The sequence below is a fragment of the Chamaea fasciata genome, unplaced genomic scaffold (genome assembly GCF_029207755.1).
Source record: "Chamaea fasciata isolate MVZ Bird 193981 ecotype frontalis unplaced genomic scaffold, bChaFas1.0.hap1 SCAF_14, whole genome shotgun sequence".
Classification (NCBI taxonomy): Eukaryota; Metazoa; Chordata; class Aves; order Passeriformes; family Sylviidae; genus Chamaea; species Chamaea fasciata.
The window spans coordinates 7,386,808-7,404,724 of record NW_027094099.1 but is presented as its reverse complement, the minus strand read 5'-3'; the positions used below and the strand labels follow the sequence as shown (position 1 = coordinate 7,404,724).

At 41.4% G+C, this 17,917-nt stretch overlaps 1 protein-coding gene across 1 annotated transcript in view; it reads right to left on the bottom strand.

Moving 5' to 3' along the window:
* PRTG (protogenin) overlaps positions 1-17,649 on the bottom strand; it is a 67,948-nt gene extending 50,299 nt beyond the window's left edge. The window contains exons 1-2 of the mRNA XM_066196216.1: positions 17,509-17,649; positions 16,580-16,882 (exon numbers count right to left, since the gene is read on the bottom strand). Of these exons, the coding sequence (XP_066052313.1) occupies positions 16,580-16,882; positions 17,509-17,572 (367 nt within the window). The 5' untranslated portion in view covers positions 17,573-17,649. The remainder of the gene's footprint in view (positions 1-16,579; positions 16,883-17,508) is intronic.
* Between the last annotated feature and the right edge of the window lie 268 nt (positions 17,650-17,917).

Below are 17,917 nucleotides of genomic sequence, written 5' to 3'. Positions count from 1 at the left end.
ATTGAACACGAAATATTTAAAGATTGACTGCTATGATTCTAAAGTTCCTCAAAGAACAAGAAAAATTTAATAACTGCTTAGTGCAACACAGAAAAGACAATTTCAGCACTTTGCAACAAAAGTCTGCAGCACTGGAAGCATCAATCTGCCCCATTCTGACCAGTGAATTTCACTACAGATGCCAGCAGAAGGGTAAGACCTCTATTTATCGGTCTTGTATCTCTAAAAATAAATAAATGCTATTCCTGGCTAAAATAAAACCAGACCCTAAGCAGCATGCAAAACCCACTCTTCACCTCACCCTGCCTAGCTCATCAATCAGAGGAAGCACCAGAGAGCACATCCCAGGCCAGGAGTGGGGCCCCACACATTCCTGTGCTGCACCACCCACCCTGCGCCTTCCCTCACATCTGGGGGAAGGCAGAGGAAGGGGTTTCATTTCATACAGTGGCAAACTGACACCATCCCCATATGAATGAGTGTAAGTTGATATGGTGGTGCTGTTAAGTCTCCAGACTCTCAGAAGAGAGATAGGAGCACTCTCCATTTTTTGCTTACAGTGTTTCAGAATCGGCATCCCAGGATGAAAGACCATTTCAATGCAAAACGCTGAGCAGGGGTGCTGGGAATTCAAGCCCTTCAGCCCCCTCTCCAAATGTCAACATTTCCTCATTCCCACGGGGAAAGGAAAGAAGAAATGCCTCCACTCTCAAGGGCCAAATGCCTGCAGCTCATTTCCCTGTCACCAAATGCCCCACTACTGCATTACACAGCCCAGAGATCTCACCCAAGGACAGTCTTTCAGCAGAGGGTAGTAACTAACAGTTAAATCTGAATGTCCTAAACTTTGAGAGCAGCAGGGAGAAAATCAGAAACAAATTTCACACAAAAAAACCCAAACAACAAAAGACACTGTCAGTACTACCTATTTATTGAAGCTACTTAAATCCTTTCATTAGATGTTTACCTGAAAAATTCCGGAGGAGCGGGAGGGAGAAGTGTTTACAACTCTTGCAATTTTCGCATGAAACAAAACAGAAGTGAAGCTTTCAGATAAAAATTATTTTGCCTTTAAGGTCTTTAGAGGAAGTCACCTTACTATGGCTATTGACTGCTTGGATGGGAGGCAACTGTTGGACTCCTGGATTTCCAGTTTGCCCAGCCATAGCACAACCAAACAGCCATGTTCTCCCAAGTAGGTAATACATCTAGTTATTAGATTACTTATATTTTCCAATACACCATAACAAGCCATTTTTTCTTTCCATGATTTTTAAAAGCTGATTGTTTGTCTCCAACTCAAGGCCATGAATCAAAGCCATCAGGGAAGCACTGAGTGAAGTGTTCTCAGGAGCCCAGAGAAGCTGATATCCCCATCTCAGGCGTCCTACTCCAGCCTGAAACAAGCAAGTCCCAAGCAAGGGGACCGATCTCTAGGAAGTGCAGCTGCTGGCAGGAGAGGAATAGCACCAGGCCTCCATGAAAGAAGGCTGCCTATTCAACAGATGTTTTACTTATCCCAGATTTTTGACACATATGCAGAGGTGTATAACAGAGAAGTGTTAGCAAGGTTAGATTATCTCAGACTTCCATCTTTCCTTGTGCTCTTAAGGTAGTTAAGCCATTCATTTATCAAAATTCTCCTTTTCCCCCAAAAAAGAGGGAGAGAAAAGGATACAAGAGATCAAGCTTCACTGTATTTTCTTCTAAATTATGCACTTGCACTTCCATCAGCAGAGGTAAAATACCTTGGCCTGGAGCCAATCAGAAATCCCTCATAATACGTTCAATAAGCCAAATCAAAACAATACATAGCTTAGGAGAGTGGGGAAAAGAAACTTGAAGGTCGTATTTCATCTGCTGCAGCCCATCGTGCTCATTCAAACTGAGGCAGAAGGTTAACTGGCAGGATCTGCTCTCTAATGCCTGTTATTTCCAGTGGAAGGAGCTAAGAACGCCGTGCTTTGCTCAGTGCTTCGTGAAGAGGACCAGCAAGGAAATCCTAATGCTAAGGAAACACAACCCAGCTGGAGGGCAAATGGAAAGAGCGGCCTGGCAACACGCTGAAGCTGAAACACACCTCCCTAGCGCAACTCAAAGTTGGTTTTTTTGGACGTATTAGTTGTAAAACTGAACAAATTATTCAAGTTTCATAATGCATGGAAACACCTTCCCTGGTTTTACAAAAAAAGGGCGTTCTAAACCAGTAGAAGGAAACAGCTCTCCCGAGCATTCAGAAAGTGATGAGTTTGTACAACAAACTATTGCTTCAGGTGAACGCAGATATTAGATAGAAAATACAAGGTTCTACCCTCAGCTTTACCATTGCTGTGTTGTCTGGAGGAAAGTAATTTATTAGTTTGATCCTGTCTAATTTATTTTCTTCTCACTTTTCTCTTCCAAAACAGAGGTAATACACTAATCTTTTTTGACTTACTTGATGCTTTCCTGGGTTGCTCAAAACCATATATGAGAGGTAGTAGGAACATCAATACTCATATAATAAGCACATTAAATCTAAGAGTGAGACTAATAGTAATTAATATTCTTAACTCTTTCATATCAACCAATCACAAAAATCTATGGATTTTTTGGCAGAAACCTAGTATGGTGGACAAATCACAGAAAGGACGGGGGGAAACAACAAAAACAACACAACCCTATTGCACTGATGGAATTGAAATTATCTGTCCCTCTACATGAGCACCACACTGCACTGATAAACTAAATCTCTCTTTGATTGAAGGCCGAATTAAAACGGAGCAATGCAGGAACTCTTCTGACCCAAAAGTAATCCACTCAATCATATAATGCATCCCCTTCCTTTTAGTAAAATGAATAGCCCTCCATAGAACCTTTTTCTTCCTTGACAAGTCCTTGACAGAAGAATGTGAATCTGGACAGTTAAATGAATCAATCACCAGCTGCTAGTCTAGGGCCAAGATGGTGAGCCGAGGGGCCTGCCAGAGTTCACTGACCACTGGTCAAAGCAGGACAAAGGCTTTGCCTCTATGAATAGTCTACTCCTGGGATCCAAAGGTCACTTAGCTGCCTTGGAAACAGTCCCCTTTGGTTATTTAAAGTTCTCAGGCTATTCTGCCACAGATATTATTGTTTCAGGTGGTCACCATCTTTCCCCATCACAAGTTTGTGAAAGGCCAGGCAACCATTATTTAGATAAACGGAAGACAATGGTGAACACGGCAGCAACTAAATAGTGAGGAAAGGAACAATTAAAATAAATAAAAATAATGCTTTATGCTTCCCCATAATTCTAGCTTCTGAACAGGCCTGTGAAAAGCATCCTCAGAGAAAGAAGGTCCCAGCACCCAAAGGTACAGATCCCCAAGAAGATCTAGATGCACATATTGCATTGAAGGCACGAGGTCTTGAATGCTCCACCACCTTTGAGTCCTTACATAAATGTATCAGGAAAAGAAAGAAAAAAAAACCCACAAAAACAAAAACAAACAATCAAAAAAAACCCCACAACAACAACAAACCGAACCAGACAAGCATTGGAACTTTTCTCTAGTTGTGACTGCAGGGCTGTTTTTCCAAAAATCTGCCCTACAGCTCGGCTCAACAAAAGACCTGTAGCCTAAAAAGCAGTTGACAGTCTAGGCTATGTGGGGGAGTAAATATTTGAGAGAAGAGACAGAGCAGATGAAAGAGAAGGTGAAGCCCACAGGTGCCAACTCCTCCACAGCACTGGAGCCCATAGCCCTGCCTGGCACCTCAAAAAAGCTCTTCTCCTCTGCACCAGCAATACACCTGATTTCACCTCAGTCAGATGACAGAAAGAGCCACTTTTGTATTGCCAAACATCAGAGAGTGCACAGATGAGCATATATGTGTATAGATATAGATAGATAGATAGATAGATAGATAGATAGATAGATACATACATACATACATACATACATACATACATACATATAATTTGAGGACTGTTATTATCAAGTTAAAGTTATTGCTAAATACATGCTCAGGTACCAGCCCATGTTTTGGTTGACAAACTTACTTGTTTAAGAAGTTGCCACAAGACCCTCTGTTACAGATCTTTTCTTCATGACATCCTACCCATATAAAACTCTAATACTTTCACGCATATGTATTTAATTCATTTGGAATTACACACATCATTAGATAAATTAACTTAATCCCTAAACTTTCCCATTCACACATTCAATATATCTCTTACGTGTGTATACACACATGATGAAAATTTCCCAAATGCTCAGAAGTAGGGAAACTGAAGAAATCATGCTGTTTATGTAACTGATTTGCTCTGTTTATGTACATGCTTTAGGAAACAATACAAGTGCACAATTGCACTTCCCCCACTATTCACAGCACCAAATGAATGGTACTCACATAATGAGCATCTATTCAATATTTTGTTTTCTCCTCTCTGTTCAGTGTGTGGCCTCATTCCTTGTATTACACTGTCTAAAGCACTGCCCTGAACAGAGTTACCAGCTTCCTTCTGGCCTTCCCTGCAGGGCTCTGCACGACAGTTCTTCACAAATGTTACTGCATCCACTTTCACAACACCTTGAGATTACATCCTATTATTATTTTAATTTTACTGTTGGGTGTGGACAAACATTTGAATGGTGGACTGAAATATTCACTAAATTTAGACATCCAAGACACAAGACTGATCTTTCACAGTGCTCCATGTATTGCAATCATGGACAGCTCCCTCAACTTGTTGCAGCTCCAACTGACCACACCTCAGAACCTCGTTTCAAATATTGAGGCCATAAGAAATACGTAATTAAAGACTTCCCTTGAAAAGTCGGGACAAATGGACTCATGTCACATATTGCAGAAGCTTCTGGCTGAATCATAAATGCATTTTTAATACGCTAAAGCTCCCCATACTAGGAGATTATTCTTTGTCTTTCTGAAGTTCCCGTGGGAAGGCCCGGCCTCCTGGGTCCACATTCGATGTCCTGAAAGCTCAGCTGCTCTGATGGGCACACTCTTGAGCCAGTCTTTGCCAGACCCCCAGTCCTCTTCCACTCTGAACTTGTACCCACGGCAATCTGCAAACGAGCCAAGCCCAGGTCCCCTCACTCCACGAGATTCTCCTCAGCACTCCCCTCTCCCCACCAGTACCCTTCCTGACCTCTAGACACATGAGAGCACTCACACCTCCACCTCACCCCCTTCCCCTCCCAAACTTCCTCTCCAGGTAATTAGAGCATTGTTTCCAGCTTTCAATGCCAGCTGGTTTCTCCAGGCAGTGTTAGATCACACTTCAGCTCCTCATTAATGCAGAACAGGGGAAAAAAAGCAAGTCTACATCTGTCCAGGACTGCTTAGAGGGAAAGCCCAACTCGGTTTCACAGGCAACAGGCTCAGCACAAACATCACCTCCTGTCTTGAGCTAGTCAAGCAGAGTGAAGATGTGTGAACATATTCAAAAAACAAAAAAAGTTTGAGATTTTTCCTCAGAATTACAGGACAACCAATTCTTGTCCTAGCAATAACAAAAGCTACTTCCAGACACCAAGACCTCAATAAGTTCCATGTCTCTGTTCCCTAAGTAGACATTTCTATGCTGTCCTAGTGAAAAAAAAAAGCCATACAAAGGAAACAGTTTCATCTTAAATTTGTTCTAGGGAACAGGATAAATAGTCCTGATGAAATATATTGTATTAGAAAAATTAAAAAGCAGAGATGAATACTGACATGGCCAATTTCTATCAAAAATGTTAACATGTCAGAAAATTAGCAACTACAGTTCTACAGTATAAATATTTAGCAAATTTAAGATGAGAGTGCCACTAGCCCCCTTAGATTGTACACACACACAGAAAAATAATAGAGCAGAAGAAAAGTCTACCACTGATTTTTTTCAAGAATCATGATTAAAAGCATCAATAGGTTTCATCTCTACTATGCAAAACCAAAGTCTGGCAGACGATTCTTTCTTGGGGCAGGCAGTGGGGTGACTTTTTATGCCTCCTTAGAAAATCATGGGGTGTTTTTTCCAGTGATAGAACTCAAGGTTCTGCTGCTCCTTCAGAAACATCCTTGCTAAGAGGACCAAAGCCAGACCATGCTAACAATTCAAACCTATGTCACCTTACCAAGCACAAATATTTCAATTATTTTAAATCAACACCTTGGTGAGGTTACCTTCACACTGCTATTTCTCGAGATGGTCAGAGCTCATCTACCAGTCAGTAGCTGCTGAAAAGAGAAGACAAGCTCTTCCCAGATAGAGCCAAAGCCGCACTACTCCTGCCTACTTACCTCCAGCAAACTAGTGGACTGATTAAACTTCTTTATGTTTCACTGCAGTTTCTTTTTTTAATAACTTCATGTTTACGTCATGAGTGGATTTCATATCTTGTGCGCACCAAAAAACCCCACAGGCTACTTACTACTAATGAAGGTCAATAAAGAAAATGTCAACGTTATAAACATTCATCTAAACACAAAGCACAGATTTTGAACATGCTTCATTTTCTCAGTAGGACCTACTTCCAGGATCTACTCTGCTGCAAAAATTGTACACAACTCTTAAAGGAAAGAAACACTGTTTCTAAACTATAGCTAATAAAATTCATCATGAAAAAAATGTATTCTGTTCTAAAAAGTGACCATTTTCAATAAAATCTCTAGCCATAAAGGAGTCTACTATACTATCATGTGTTCCATAATGATACCTATTAGTAGATTAGGTATGTTGCCTTTTATGCATAGAGTTTCCTGCAGATATTTTATGATAGATAATATAGAGGTTCCTTTCGTATGTACAGGTTTTTTAATAATTATTGTGTATTTATCTTAAATAAATCCATGCAAAACCAGTAATTATATTGAGGGGGGAAGGGAGGATAAAGCCCTGTTTAGATTTCAGGGATTCACCATCTGAAAGCTTTTATTCTTCCACAGTGAAGGAAAGTTATGACCTTTGACATGTGGCCATGGTGCCAAAGAAACTGCTCATAAATGTGTGTCAGTAAAGAAGCAGAAATCAATAAATTCATTTAATCCAGTGAACTATTATGTAGTGAGACACAATATATTTTCAAGAGCCAACTGCTCTACTCTCTCTCAAAAGACAAAAATTTTATGTAATGGATATTTTGGTCAGTTATGGCACAATTTGTTAGTCTATTCATTCTCGTTTGAGAAATCCCCAATACAGTTGGATTCAGGTAGCACAACAGGAACACTAGAAGGCAGGCAGACATCCTATTAACAACCTCTACCACTACCAGAGATAGCTATCCCACAGGAATCAAACACTGGCAGGTGTTAAAAGTGTGTATTTTTTTTCCACACTGGGTGCTCAAAAGCAGAAAAAAAATGAAATATTCATCATTCCAAACGAAGTAATTTCAAAAGACCACACAAAGCACTATTTATAAAGGCTTTCAGCAATGCATTTGGTCACCTACGAAACACTGCAAAAATCAGCAGTAAGCAACAGTGGGTAAAGATTATGACCATTACAAACAAGTACTAACTGCCACGTGCAGAGAATGTCACAAAACTCCCATCAATGCTCCCAAGAATTCCACAGTTAATTTCTTGTACGCTGTGGGATAAAACTGAGCCGCCTTCCTGGCACAGACTGGCTGAACTAATAAAAGCAGGATCCACTTTCAACCTCTATTGAAGATCAATGATAAATCTGCTTGCAAATTGTGGGCTACAGGGCTGTTTGCATAAATAAGCATTAAGAGCAAGAGAGGGAGAAAAAGAGCTGGTCATATGCTCACTTAGGCTTTCAGAGAGGAGGTGGGGGAAGGAAGTTTCACCCTTGTAATTTGGGACATGCTAGGTACAAAGTTTCTCCTCAGGCAAAATGACAGAGTCGTGCCAGAACTCCCAAAGAATATTTCCAGTTAACATCAATTTACCGGATGTCACAGACAGGTTTAATGAACAAAATGATAAATGTCTGTCAATGGCTTCATAAAGTCAACGAATTCTCGTTACAAAGAACATACATAATGCACAGCTCTGCCTGAGGCACATGTTACAGTTATTAGAGGTTTACTGGAGATCTTGATTTGGACGGTGAAATGGTAATTTAATAATTTACCCTAGTTAATTTGCTGATAAGTCATCTAAGCAATTTATTAATATGTTCAAGATCGTACAAGCAGGAGTAAGCATTTAAAATTCTTCTGCATGTTCAAAGACTTTCATTTTAAGGTTTCTTTGAAAAGATAACGGGTTATTTGAAAACTTCCAGTTGTAACAAGTTGTACAGCAAAAAACACTACAGTGTAATACTGACCTGGTTTTATTGTATATTATTGCAATGGCTATTAAAACAGCTTTTTCTTAATCATAATTATTGTTTGATTTTACGTGAGAGGCGGAGCACCTGAGACAAGATATTATACTTCTGTAGAATCATCTTTACCTCATCTAAATTTGGGGTCAAAACTGACCTCAAAGTATCTTATGACACTTCCCTCCTCTGCCACAGCTGCGAAAATAAGCTCCACTGGAAAACAGCACCTCCTTCCAGGCATCAGAGAGGAATAAGGAAGGAGGGTCACCAGAAGCAGTTTTGCAGATCCAAAGCAATGATGTAGCACACATGTGACAATTTATAAGAGAAAAGGAAAAAACAATAACTAACTAAATGCAGAAAAATCAGCCTGCATCTGACATGACAAAGAAGAAGGAGTGGAAACACTGGAGAGGACACAAATAATGAGAAAATTTTCAGAGTTAGAACAGATCAGCAAATAAATGAAAAGCTTTGCTATTTGATATGTTTTCCTCTCCTTTTTAAGGTGTACAGAAAGTAGAAAGTATCTCAATACAGCTTAAAAGAGCTGACAAACCCACTTTGTAAATACGGTGATTTGGACATGGTGATAGATAACTTTTACAATTTTAGAGGGAGAAAACGGAGCATTGCTACTTCACACGAGAAACTCATACTGCAAAGACTGAGATGTAAGCTGGTTTTCTAAACTTATTTTAACTTGTTTGGACTTCAATCTGAAATGGCTCAAAGTAGAGCCAAGAAAACCCCAGAAACCAAGAAGGTTTTACACAAGAAATTCTGATCTACTGGAATGAGAGCTAACAATGTAATCAATCAATGTGATCAGGATTATTATCTGAAGACAATAAAAATCAAATTTGAAAATATAAAATTGCTTCTGTTCATGGGATCCTCTCCAGTTTCCAACTTTCATTCATCATTATAAGATGCACACCACAAGCTGTAAAGACTTAGTTTAACTTCCCCCCAGCTATGTATTAAAAGAACACCAGATGACACATTTAATGCTTGTAATAACTTACCTCTTATTACCTCGTGTAATAAAGTATCATTTCTCATGTTGCATTCTACTGTTCTGACATCCAGTAAACAAGCAGTTACTTACTGAATACTACTGCTACAATATTCAGGCTAGAACCAAACTTGCTCAAGCTTAGCTACCAAAAAATTAACTGTTTTCTCTTCAGCCAAAGTCAGAAAAGACTTTGACCACATGGGAGCTTTAGAAGTTGTTCAGTGCAATACTGGCACAGAAAGACTCAGGAACTCTGAAATTTTTACCCCATTAAAGATTACACATTCTGTTGTTGTTGGGTTTTGAAAATAAGAATCCAAGTGAACTTCAGGAGCAGAGCTGTCTGCCTCTGGGGGAAATGATACCTAGATTCTATTTCCCTACATTGCAGATGCTCTGATTTGTCAGAAACCTCTACCAGAACAAGAGATGAGCACTTGAGAAACAAGCACTTTGAAAAGGGCCTTGAGATGATAACTGCATTATCCAGATGTCACTTCGTTTATTTTGTCTTTGAGAGCTTTATGTTGTTAAAAACAAACAAAAAAAGAACTTCTACTCACCTAAGACCAATTTTGATTTCATTAAAAAAACCCCAACAAAACCAATAGAATTACTATCAAGAGTTATGAAACAAAGTAAAAGCAGAAGAAAAAAAAATCTGTCTAGTAATGCTTACTTATATTTTCCTCTAATAAATTAGGAAGGCCATCTCCCTCCAAAGTTTTTACATAGAGAAAAAAATGAGAAGTAGTTGACAATAATTGCATACACTAAGTCATAAGCAAACTGTCCATACTCAGGTGGTTTCACAGACGTCTCTTCCCTAAGTCTGCTGTTTCAGTCTTTTAAAAGTAACAATTTAACCCATACAACCAAAAATTGTTTCCACTACAGATGCAGGTTTTGGAAGGCTGCCAGATGGATTTCTAACTCCCAACACAAATGATCTAGTGCGATTTTTTTTTCCACCTCTAACTCAATTGCTGAGACAATCAACTTTAAAATGCATTCGCTGCTTAAAATGCTGCTGCTTAAAAGCTACCTAGAGGTTGACCCTAGTAACTAATGTTGACCATACAACCCACACTTACTCAACAAAATGTGGAGTCTTGACATTGTTGATTACTTTTTCACTTAGGTGGTGATTACCAGTTATAAAGACTGGAAGTAATCAATCCCAATTTAACAGCTGGGCCTATTGATGAAACAAAAACAAAACAAAAAAAAAAAAAAAGCAAAACTAAATAAAGATTATGTCCACAATTTTGGAGATAAAGTGTGGAAAAAATACAAAATGCTGAGGAAAACAAATACTAAGCACAAGTTTGTCCAACAATGGGCATGACCATATTTCTGTAGGAAAACGCTTAGTAACTTCTAAATTCTTCCTCCAAGATTCTCTTTTGTCATTGTCTTAAATTGTTCTGCACACCATCAATAGCCACAGCTGTTAAATTGTGAAGACGTGACAACAAGTCTCTAGGCAAACAACTGCTCAGAGTGAGATCCTTTTCTTTAGGATAATCAGAGCTGGCTGACAAAAGGGGGCCTTACTGAATGCCCTTTCAACAATTTCTACACCAAGAAATGCAGAGAAAAAGGGAGGGGGAAGAAAGGGAGCAGTGGAGGGAGGAGCACCACACTGCAGGAACAGAACAGCATCTTTTGCTGCCATACATTGCTTTGGAAGCAGGAAAGGAATCTCTATAGGTTTGTGCACACAGCACACACACACAACTTAAATCCACAGAACACCAGGTAAGGAGTGAGTGCCTTTGGCCACAGCTCTAAACAACATCTAGCACAGCACCATGTTTTCCTTCAACATTTCTCATGTAGGTGAAGGTTTTATTAGCTACAGAGTGCACTGCCAAAAAGATTGAGCATTCTTTTTAAAAAGAAGCTAGTAAAAACTTCATACATTGTAAAGTTACAATGATAAAAACTAGTAAATAAACCCTAACAGCTTTGGTCTGACTAGCTAGGAAGAAAAGCAAGGGCATGGAAGGCCTCAGTCTGGCATTAGGCTTGACACAAATTTGAAACTGAGGTGTTGAGGAGACCCATAAAAAGCTCACCTGTCAAGTGACATGGTAGTGGAAACAAACACCGTTCATGCACACTAAGCTAAGTTTTATACATTTTTTAATCTTGGTAACAATATAAAAGCCCATTCCTTATCCTGTGGAAGAACTCTTACAAGTGCAGCCCAGTCATTGCTGCAAAAGGAGGGAATGCCCTAGTACCAACAACAAAGAAGTAACTAATGGTTATGTCTTTAAAGGATACTGATAACTGTCTTCCATCAAGGTGCTGCAGGACTCCAGGTCAAAAGATGCCTGGGGAGTTTTAGAGGAAAATACTACAATAAAAAGTGTTAAGAAAGACAGTATTTCCCAGTTTTCTTATTTCTTCAGGATATCTCAGTTAAAGAACAAAAATCTTACTGTTCTTCACCATTATCAACTGTCATTGCTGACTAAGATATTGGAACCTCATCCTCCTGCCTGAATATACTGGAATTTAAGTGTACTAACGATCAGCCATGTGCACTCTCAGCTTAGAAACAAATTTTCCTCTCAGGATATTCCAATCAACTAATCAAAGCAACAGCAGTTGTCAAAACCCAGACCACCAGGTTCCTCGAGCTGTCTGTAACCACACCAGTTCCACAGCATTAAGACTTTGCTCTCTTTCAATACAAGACTATTGCCTACAGCTGCCATTTGCCATTTCACTTCCACCTCAGTCCCAAACCACTTCTGCCCCCTAACACCACCCTCCTTTCTCACAATTTGTACCTCTCTCCATTGCTATTTAAAATAATTAAACATAACTTTGAGTTCTATATCAATTTGGAAGACACCTGAAATTACAGATTTCATAGAGAGCGAAAGCTATATTGATAGACTACAGCTATTAATCCTGTTATTTTAAGGCAAGATACAAAATTATTGTTTAAAAAAATCAGTAGCAGAGAGGCAAAAGTTTTGCCTACATGTTTCACAAAGGCCATGGTTTGACGAGTGTGAGTTTCATTAACTTTCCCCTGTCCCCACTAAGTCTTCCCACCTCCACTTCAGTCCTCTCAGTTACACCAGTGCAATCACTGAGTGGCTCCAAGACAAACCATATCAGGGAATTCATCTGAGCTAAACACCATCTTTCGTTTTAATTCTATTATTTTAACCCAGACCAGTTCCCTGTTCAGTTAGTTACACATGCAGCTGTGCCCACACAAGGAACAGCACAATGCCAAAGTGGGAACAAACAGCTGGAACTGCTAAGGAAACGGGATTGTCACAGTACAGAAAGAGGCTCAGCTGGATGCACCCCTCAGTGCAAATATTTAAAAGCAGAGGAAAAGATGATATTAGGCTTTAAAAACATAAATATGGTCAATTATTGGCAGGACAGTGGGACCTGAGGTCACATCACTGCCTCAGCAGGTAAGCAAAACTATGAACTTTCTACCAAGTATAGCCTGCTATATGTAAAGGGCCCAGCATTCCACAAGCTGCAGTGCACTGGGCACACACACAGTTTCCCTCCAGGAGCACATTCCCAGAAACCTTCTTGCGTAACATTTCACTCTTGTGAAATGTAGAAACCTGTACAAGAAGAATTAGGCTTACATTTCTTCTAATTCACAAACATTAAAATCAATTCAGCCAAGTTACAAGAGGAGAAAGGGTTATCTAGGAATGCAGTTCATATGCCATCCAACCATCTCAAGACTTCCATTTCTACTTTTTGTGAAAAGGACATTGAGCAACCTATCCAATCACTGCCCAATGCCCATGTTACCAGCTTCAGAACATGATCCACCTTCTCTATTTTTCCTGAATAATATTTTATTGGAAGTCTAGCTTTACTTTTAGATAGAATCTTAGTTAACTGTGGTTGAACAATCAAAATTTTTAAATGCAGTTAAACAAAAACCTCAGCTTGTTTTGGCTGATTCAAAGTTGTACCAAAAGGACTTTCCCTGAAATCTACATTCCCTTTATATTCTGTTAAAAGAGATCTCTCTCAGTAGCAGTGGCAAAAGTTGAATTTTGAGTCAGTCATGCTCTTAAGTAGTACCATTATCCCCCCACATGTTGCCTCACAAAGAAGCAGACAGGACCTCCTCCTCTGACCCCCTATCAATCAGCCAGCTTTGGAAGCAACTACAAGCATGTACTGAAACTAATATTTAGCTTTACCTAAGCACTACCTCAGCACCAGAGTTTCCTTTTAAAAAAGTAGGGGGATCTCAAAAAAAAAAAAAAAAAAAAAAGCCCTAAATTAGTCAAATTCTTTTGTGCATGGATGAACAACAGGAAAGCAAAGCCTTGGGGCCTCTGGGGAAGAACCCTGTCCCTGCAGACCTACTCTGATGTGCTCGGGAGATAAGGCTCCATAGTGACACTTAAGGAAAGGCCTGCTCACATTTGAATTTCTGCATTCCTCAAGAACAATTCATGGCAATCACTAACTTTGCAGAGGAGCTACATGAAAGCTTTGGCCAATGAATGAGGGTCATCTGCTCTTTATCACAAGGGTAAACCTCATCCTGGCCAGTTTCTAACCTTTTAACCCTGTGAATTCTTAATTTGCACATGAATAATGGAATTCTTGCCAAGAGTGCAACCTTCAGCTTCCAGTTTCTAACTTTAGAAACCAAGACCTGATCTCCTTGTGTGTTCAGATCTTAAACTCTTCGACAGATTAAAGTTTTTGATTTCCAAATGCAACACTAAACATTACAATTCTGAAGCAAAAGATAAGCTTATTGGCAAAACCTCTGACCAGGCAAAGTAAAAGAACATCCTCACACCCTGCTGCTACCAGTAACAGAAGAGAGCATTTGCTTTTTTCCTCCAAAGAAAGAATGCCCATTTAATGCCTATTCTCCACCTGTTTAATATGTATAGTTCCTTCTGTACCCTGACCACAAAGTAATTTGCCTTTGCAGCAATTGACAACTGCTTCTAAGAAGAAAAATTGTAAGGCTACAAAATCCCCCACAAGACTTTCATTTATTTCACTTAAAATGTCTGCAAAGTTCAATCAGCTCATGAGCGCAGGCAGAAACATTGTGAAAATGAGAGAGAAAACTAATTTTGCACGTGTTTTATGGGCTCCAAATTATCACAATACAAATTACTGCCCAATTTCACAGCTTTACAGTAAAGATGACATTCTGAAACGGGTCCAATTGGTGCATGACTAAAGAGAAGGGACGGCTACATAGGATAACTTCATGTTTGGCCACTAGTTAACCACTTAATCACTAAGTCAACAGCACCTACTGTGATCATTATGGATCCGCTATCTCTTCCAGTTTTCTCCAACAGCCATAGAAAGCCTTTCAAGTTTTCAAAGAAGAAAAAGAAACCTTTTGTCACAGTCTTACAGAGAAGGGGAGGAAGGGGAAAAAAAAAGGGCTGCAAAACAAGAATCACACTCCACAGCATGCAATCTATTGGTTCACAAGATTTTCTTGGTGAAAATCAGCAAAATTAAACCACCTTTCTGATGAAATAATGTATATGCAAGGAAAAAACATTTACAGAAGTCCAGTACTGTCTGAATAAAACCAAATACTTCAACCGCATTACCATGCTATTCTACTATAGTGCTCTGTACTATTCCAGAAGTTCTCTGATATTAAGCATAGAGCTCATCCTGCAATGTCTCCAATTTAAAGTGGCCCTGAATTTTCCAGTCCTACCCACAGAATCCAACAGCCACTGCTTAGCTTTATGTTAGTTAAGATCAACAAAAAATCCTATCCTCATTAGGAGGGTTTTCTTGTCTAATTTTTAGTCATGCTGACACTCTGAAACTTGGTGAGGTAAATTTAAATGTTAAAAGTTGTAATGCTTTATTTTTCACTATTTTACCAGAAGCACCCACGAATTACCACGTCTATCAATCCTGTATATAAACAATATTAAAAGTAATATGTGGGCAGGTTTTTTGAAATGGAGAGTTCAGAGTTTCACATTCTTACAGCATGTGAAAACTCAGCACTCATTTGGAGCCACCTGCTTCTAGGATGGTTTTGAACCACTCAGTGCTCTGGCTCACTGAGCAAGGCTTTTCACACCTTCCTGAGGGATCTCATGGACAGTTTTTACAATCAAATCAGAAGCACACAGAAAAAAGCTCACAAATGTTAACAATTCACACATTTTTTAATGTAAGCTAATGTACCAATTTCATTAACTAGTTTCAGATTGAATTTAGTAAAAGCTGCAACTCAGAACTAATGTCTAGTTTTCACAGTGGTACCAGCAGTAGTTTTATTCAACTTGCTACTAAGAACAGGGTCGAAGAGGTCAAAGGAAGTCTTTTCCTATTAGATTAAGTTCATCAGTTAAGTCCTATTATAGAGGGAACATGAGAAGACTACATAAACTGTGTACTCTCTGTGTTATACTTGCTTTGAAATGAAAGTTTTGTTTACTTTGCCAAAATTTACTTTTCTTTGAAAAGTACATTCCCATGTACTTTTGGGAAGCAAAAGAAGATCATGTTGTAGAAGTAGTCTAGTGGCAAAGCTCTGCACTGCCATGGAGAAAGGCATAGCATTCCGTTCCTCACACATATCTCTTGCTCAATGTTTAAAGACGATAGGAAAATGGAGGGCAACAAACACCCGGGGACACTGTTAAAGCCATAAAGGCACTTAGACACAACTATTTCCTTCACCATTCACCCAGCAGTAGGGAGTCACTCCAGAAATGCAACTCTCCCTCCCCAGTGGAACCCAGTAACAGGCCCCTCTGGGAGGTTCCAGAGGAACCAAAAGGGACAGCACCCACATCTGCTTGGCTGAACACGTGTCAGAAAAGCAAGGCCTTACAGTTGACCAGAAAACCTCTTTTCTCTCCCAGAGATAAACATCTGCATTAATCATTCCACCCAAGATGGCACAACACAACGTCAAGCTACAAAAAAGACCCAGGACTTCTGTAGCTAGCATGACCCTGCATCACCACCTGTTCCAGAGACCAGTGACACACATGAGCCATCCACACAAGGCACCACTGCCCAAGAGGTCTCACAGGTGCCTGCACCACTTCTGCCACATCAGGAACTGAAAAAGGGACCACCATAAGTTTCCCCCATAATCTCTGAACGTTTAAAAAGAAATGAAGGTTCTCTGGAATTACTCTATACTTTTGCATTTTAATTTTTCTGGTACACAATCAAAACAATAGGTGTGTGTTATGCAGGGAATTGCTGTCACAAACTCAGGAGCAGGTTAATAAATAGGAGCTGGGACTTACTTGCTAATGTGAGGTGACTTTTTTGACTGAGAATGGCCCCATATTTGTTCAGAGCTAAGCACTGGTAAAATCCTTCATCAGAGAGCTCTCCTTTCTTTCCTTCCACCTCGCTGATATACAACGAGCCATTGGATAAAGTGTAGATCCGTTCATTTTCAGACACTTTGCCTCCATTTTTCAGCCATGTAATAGTTATAGGAGCTTCACCACGGGCTTGGCAGTCTAAAACCACCGGATCCTTCCTTGACACAGTAACGTCCTGAGGCTCTTTCACAAAAAACAGTTCACTAAAGCACCATACTCCTAAAAGAGAAGAAAAAAATAACAAAAAACGTTTTGCCTGTAAGGACAGACATGTAATCAGAGACGTGCAAGTTACCAAGCGCGCTGTGAGCTGCGAGTCATCCCGCGGAACCCACAGCACGAGGTGAAGCCATCGCTACCACACGCTCCGAGCGCTCCGAACTCGGACAACTCTGGGGAAACTTGGTACAGACTCCAAGCGGCGCGAAGCCCTCAGGCAGTAAAAAGCCAGGGAGCCAGAGAACCAGCGCCTTCCACACCGGCCCGGGCACTGCGGTGACCCGGGAGCCGCGGGGCGCCGGGGCGGCCACACAGGTGCGACCGCTCCGCCCGGCCCGCTCGCTAATTTTACAAGCCTGCCAAAGCAGCCGGAGCGGGACGCGTCGTAAAAAGGCTGATTTTACAAGGAATCGTTAGCGAAAACCCCTCACCAGAGCGCGGAGGGGCCGCGCACCGCCCGCGCCGCTCACGCCTCCCCCGCCCCGTCGCGGCGCGAACAAAGCGCGGAGCCGCCGCCGGTTCCCGCTCCCTCCGCGGCCGGTCTCGCCGATGCCGGATAAATAAAGCCACGTGCGGCGGCCGCAGCGGAGCCGGCCGGACAATGGGCGCGGGCCGGCCGGACTCACCTGGCAGCGGGAGCAGCAGCAGCAGCAGCGCCCGCAGCAGCGGCCGGCGGCGGAGCGGCGCCATTCAGCGGGACGCGGCTGGCATGCCCCGCCGGCCGCTCCACAGACCGGTCAGCGGGCGAGGGGAGGAGACTGGGGACGGACGGAGCGGCCCCGGCGCGCCCGTCCCGGCCCTACTCTCGGCATCTCGTCTCCATTGGCCTTTGGGGAGAAGAGGGGCGAGGGGCAGGGCCGGCCGGAGGAGGGAGGGAGGAACGCCGCTGGACGGGGCGGGCCGCAGGGCGGGGGGTCGCGGCGGACAATGCGCCGGGGCGGGGGGCGGCAGGGCCGGCCGGCCGGCCGCAAGAGGGGCCGCGGGCTCCGGCGCCATCGGGGCCGAGCACGACCCCGCAGAGGCGGCCCCTCCGAA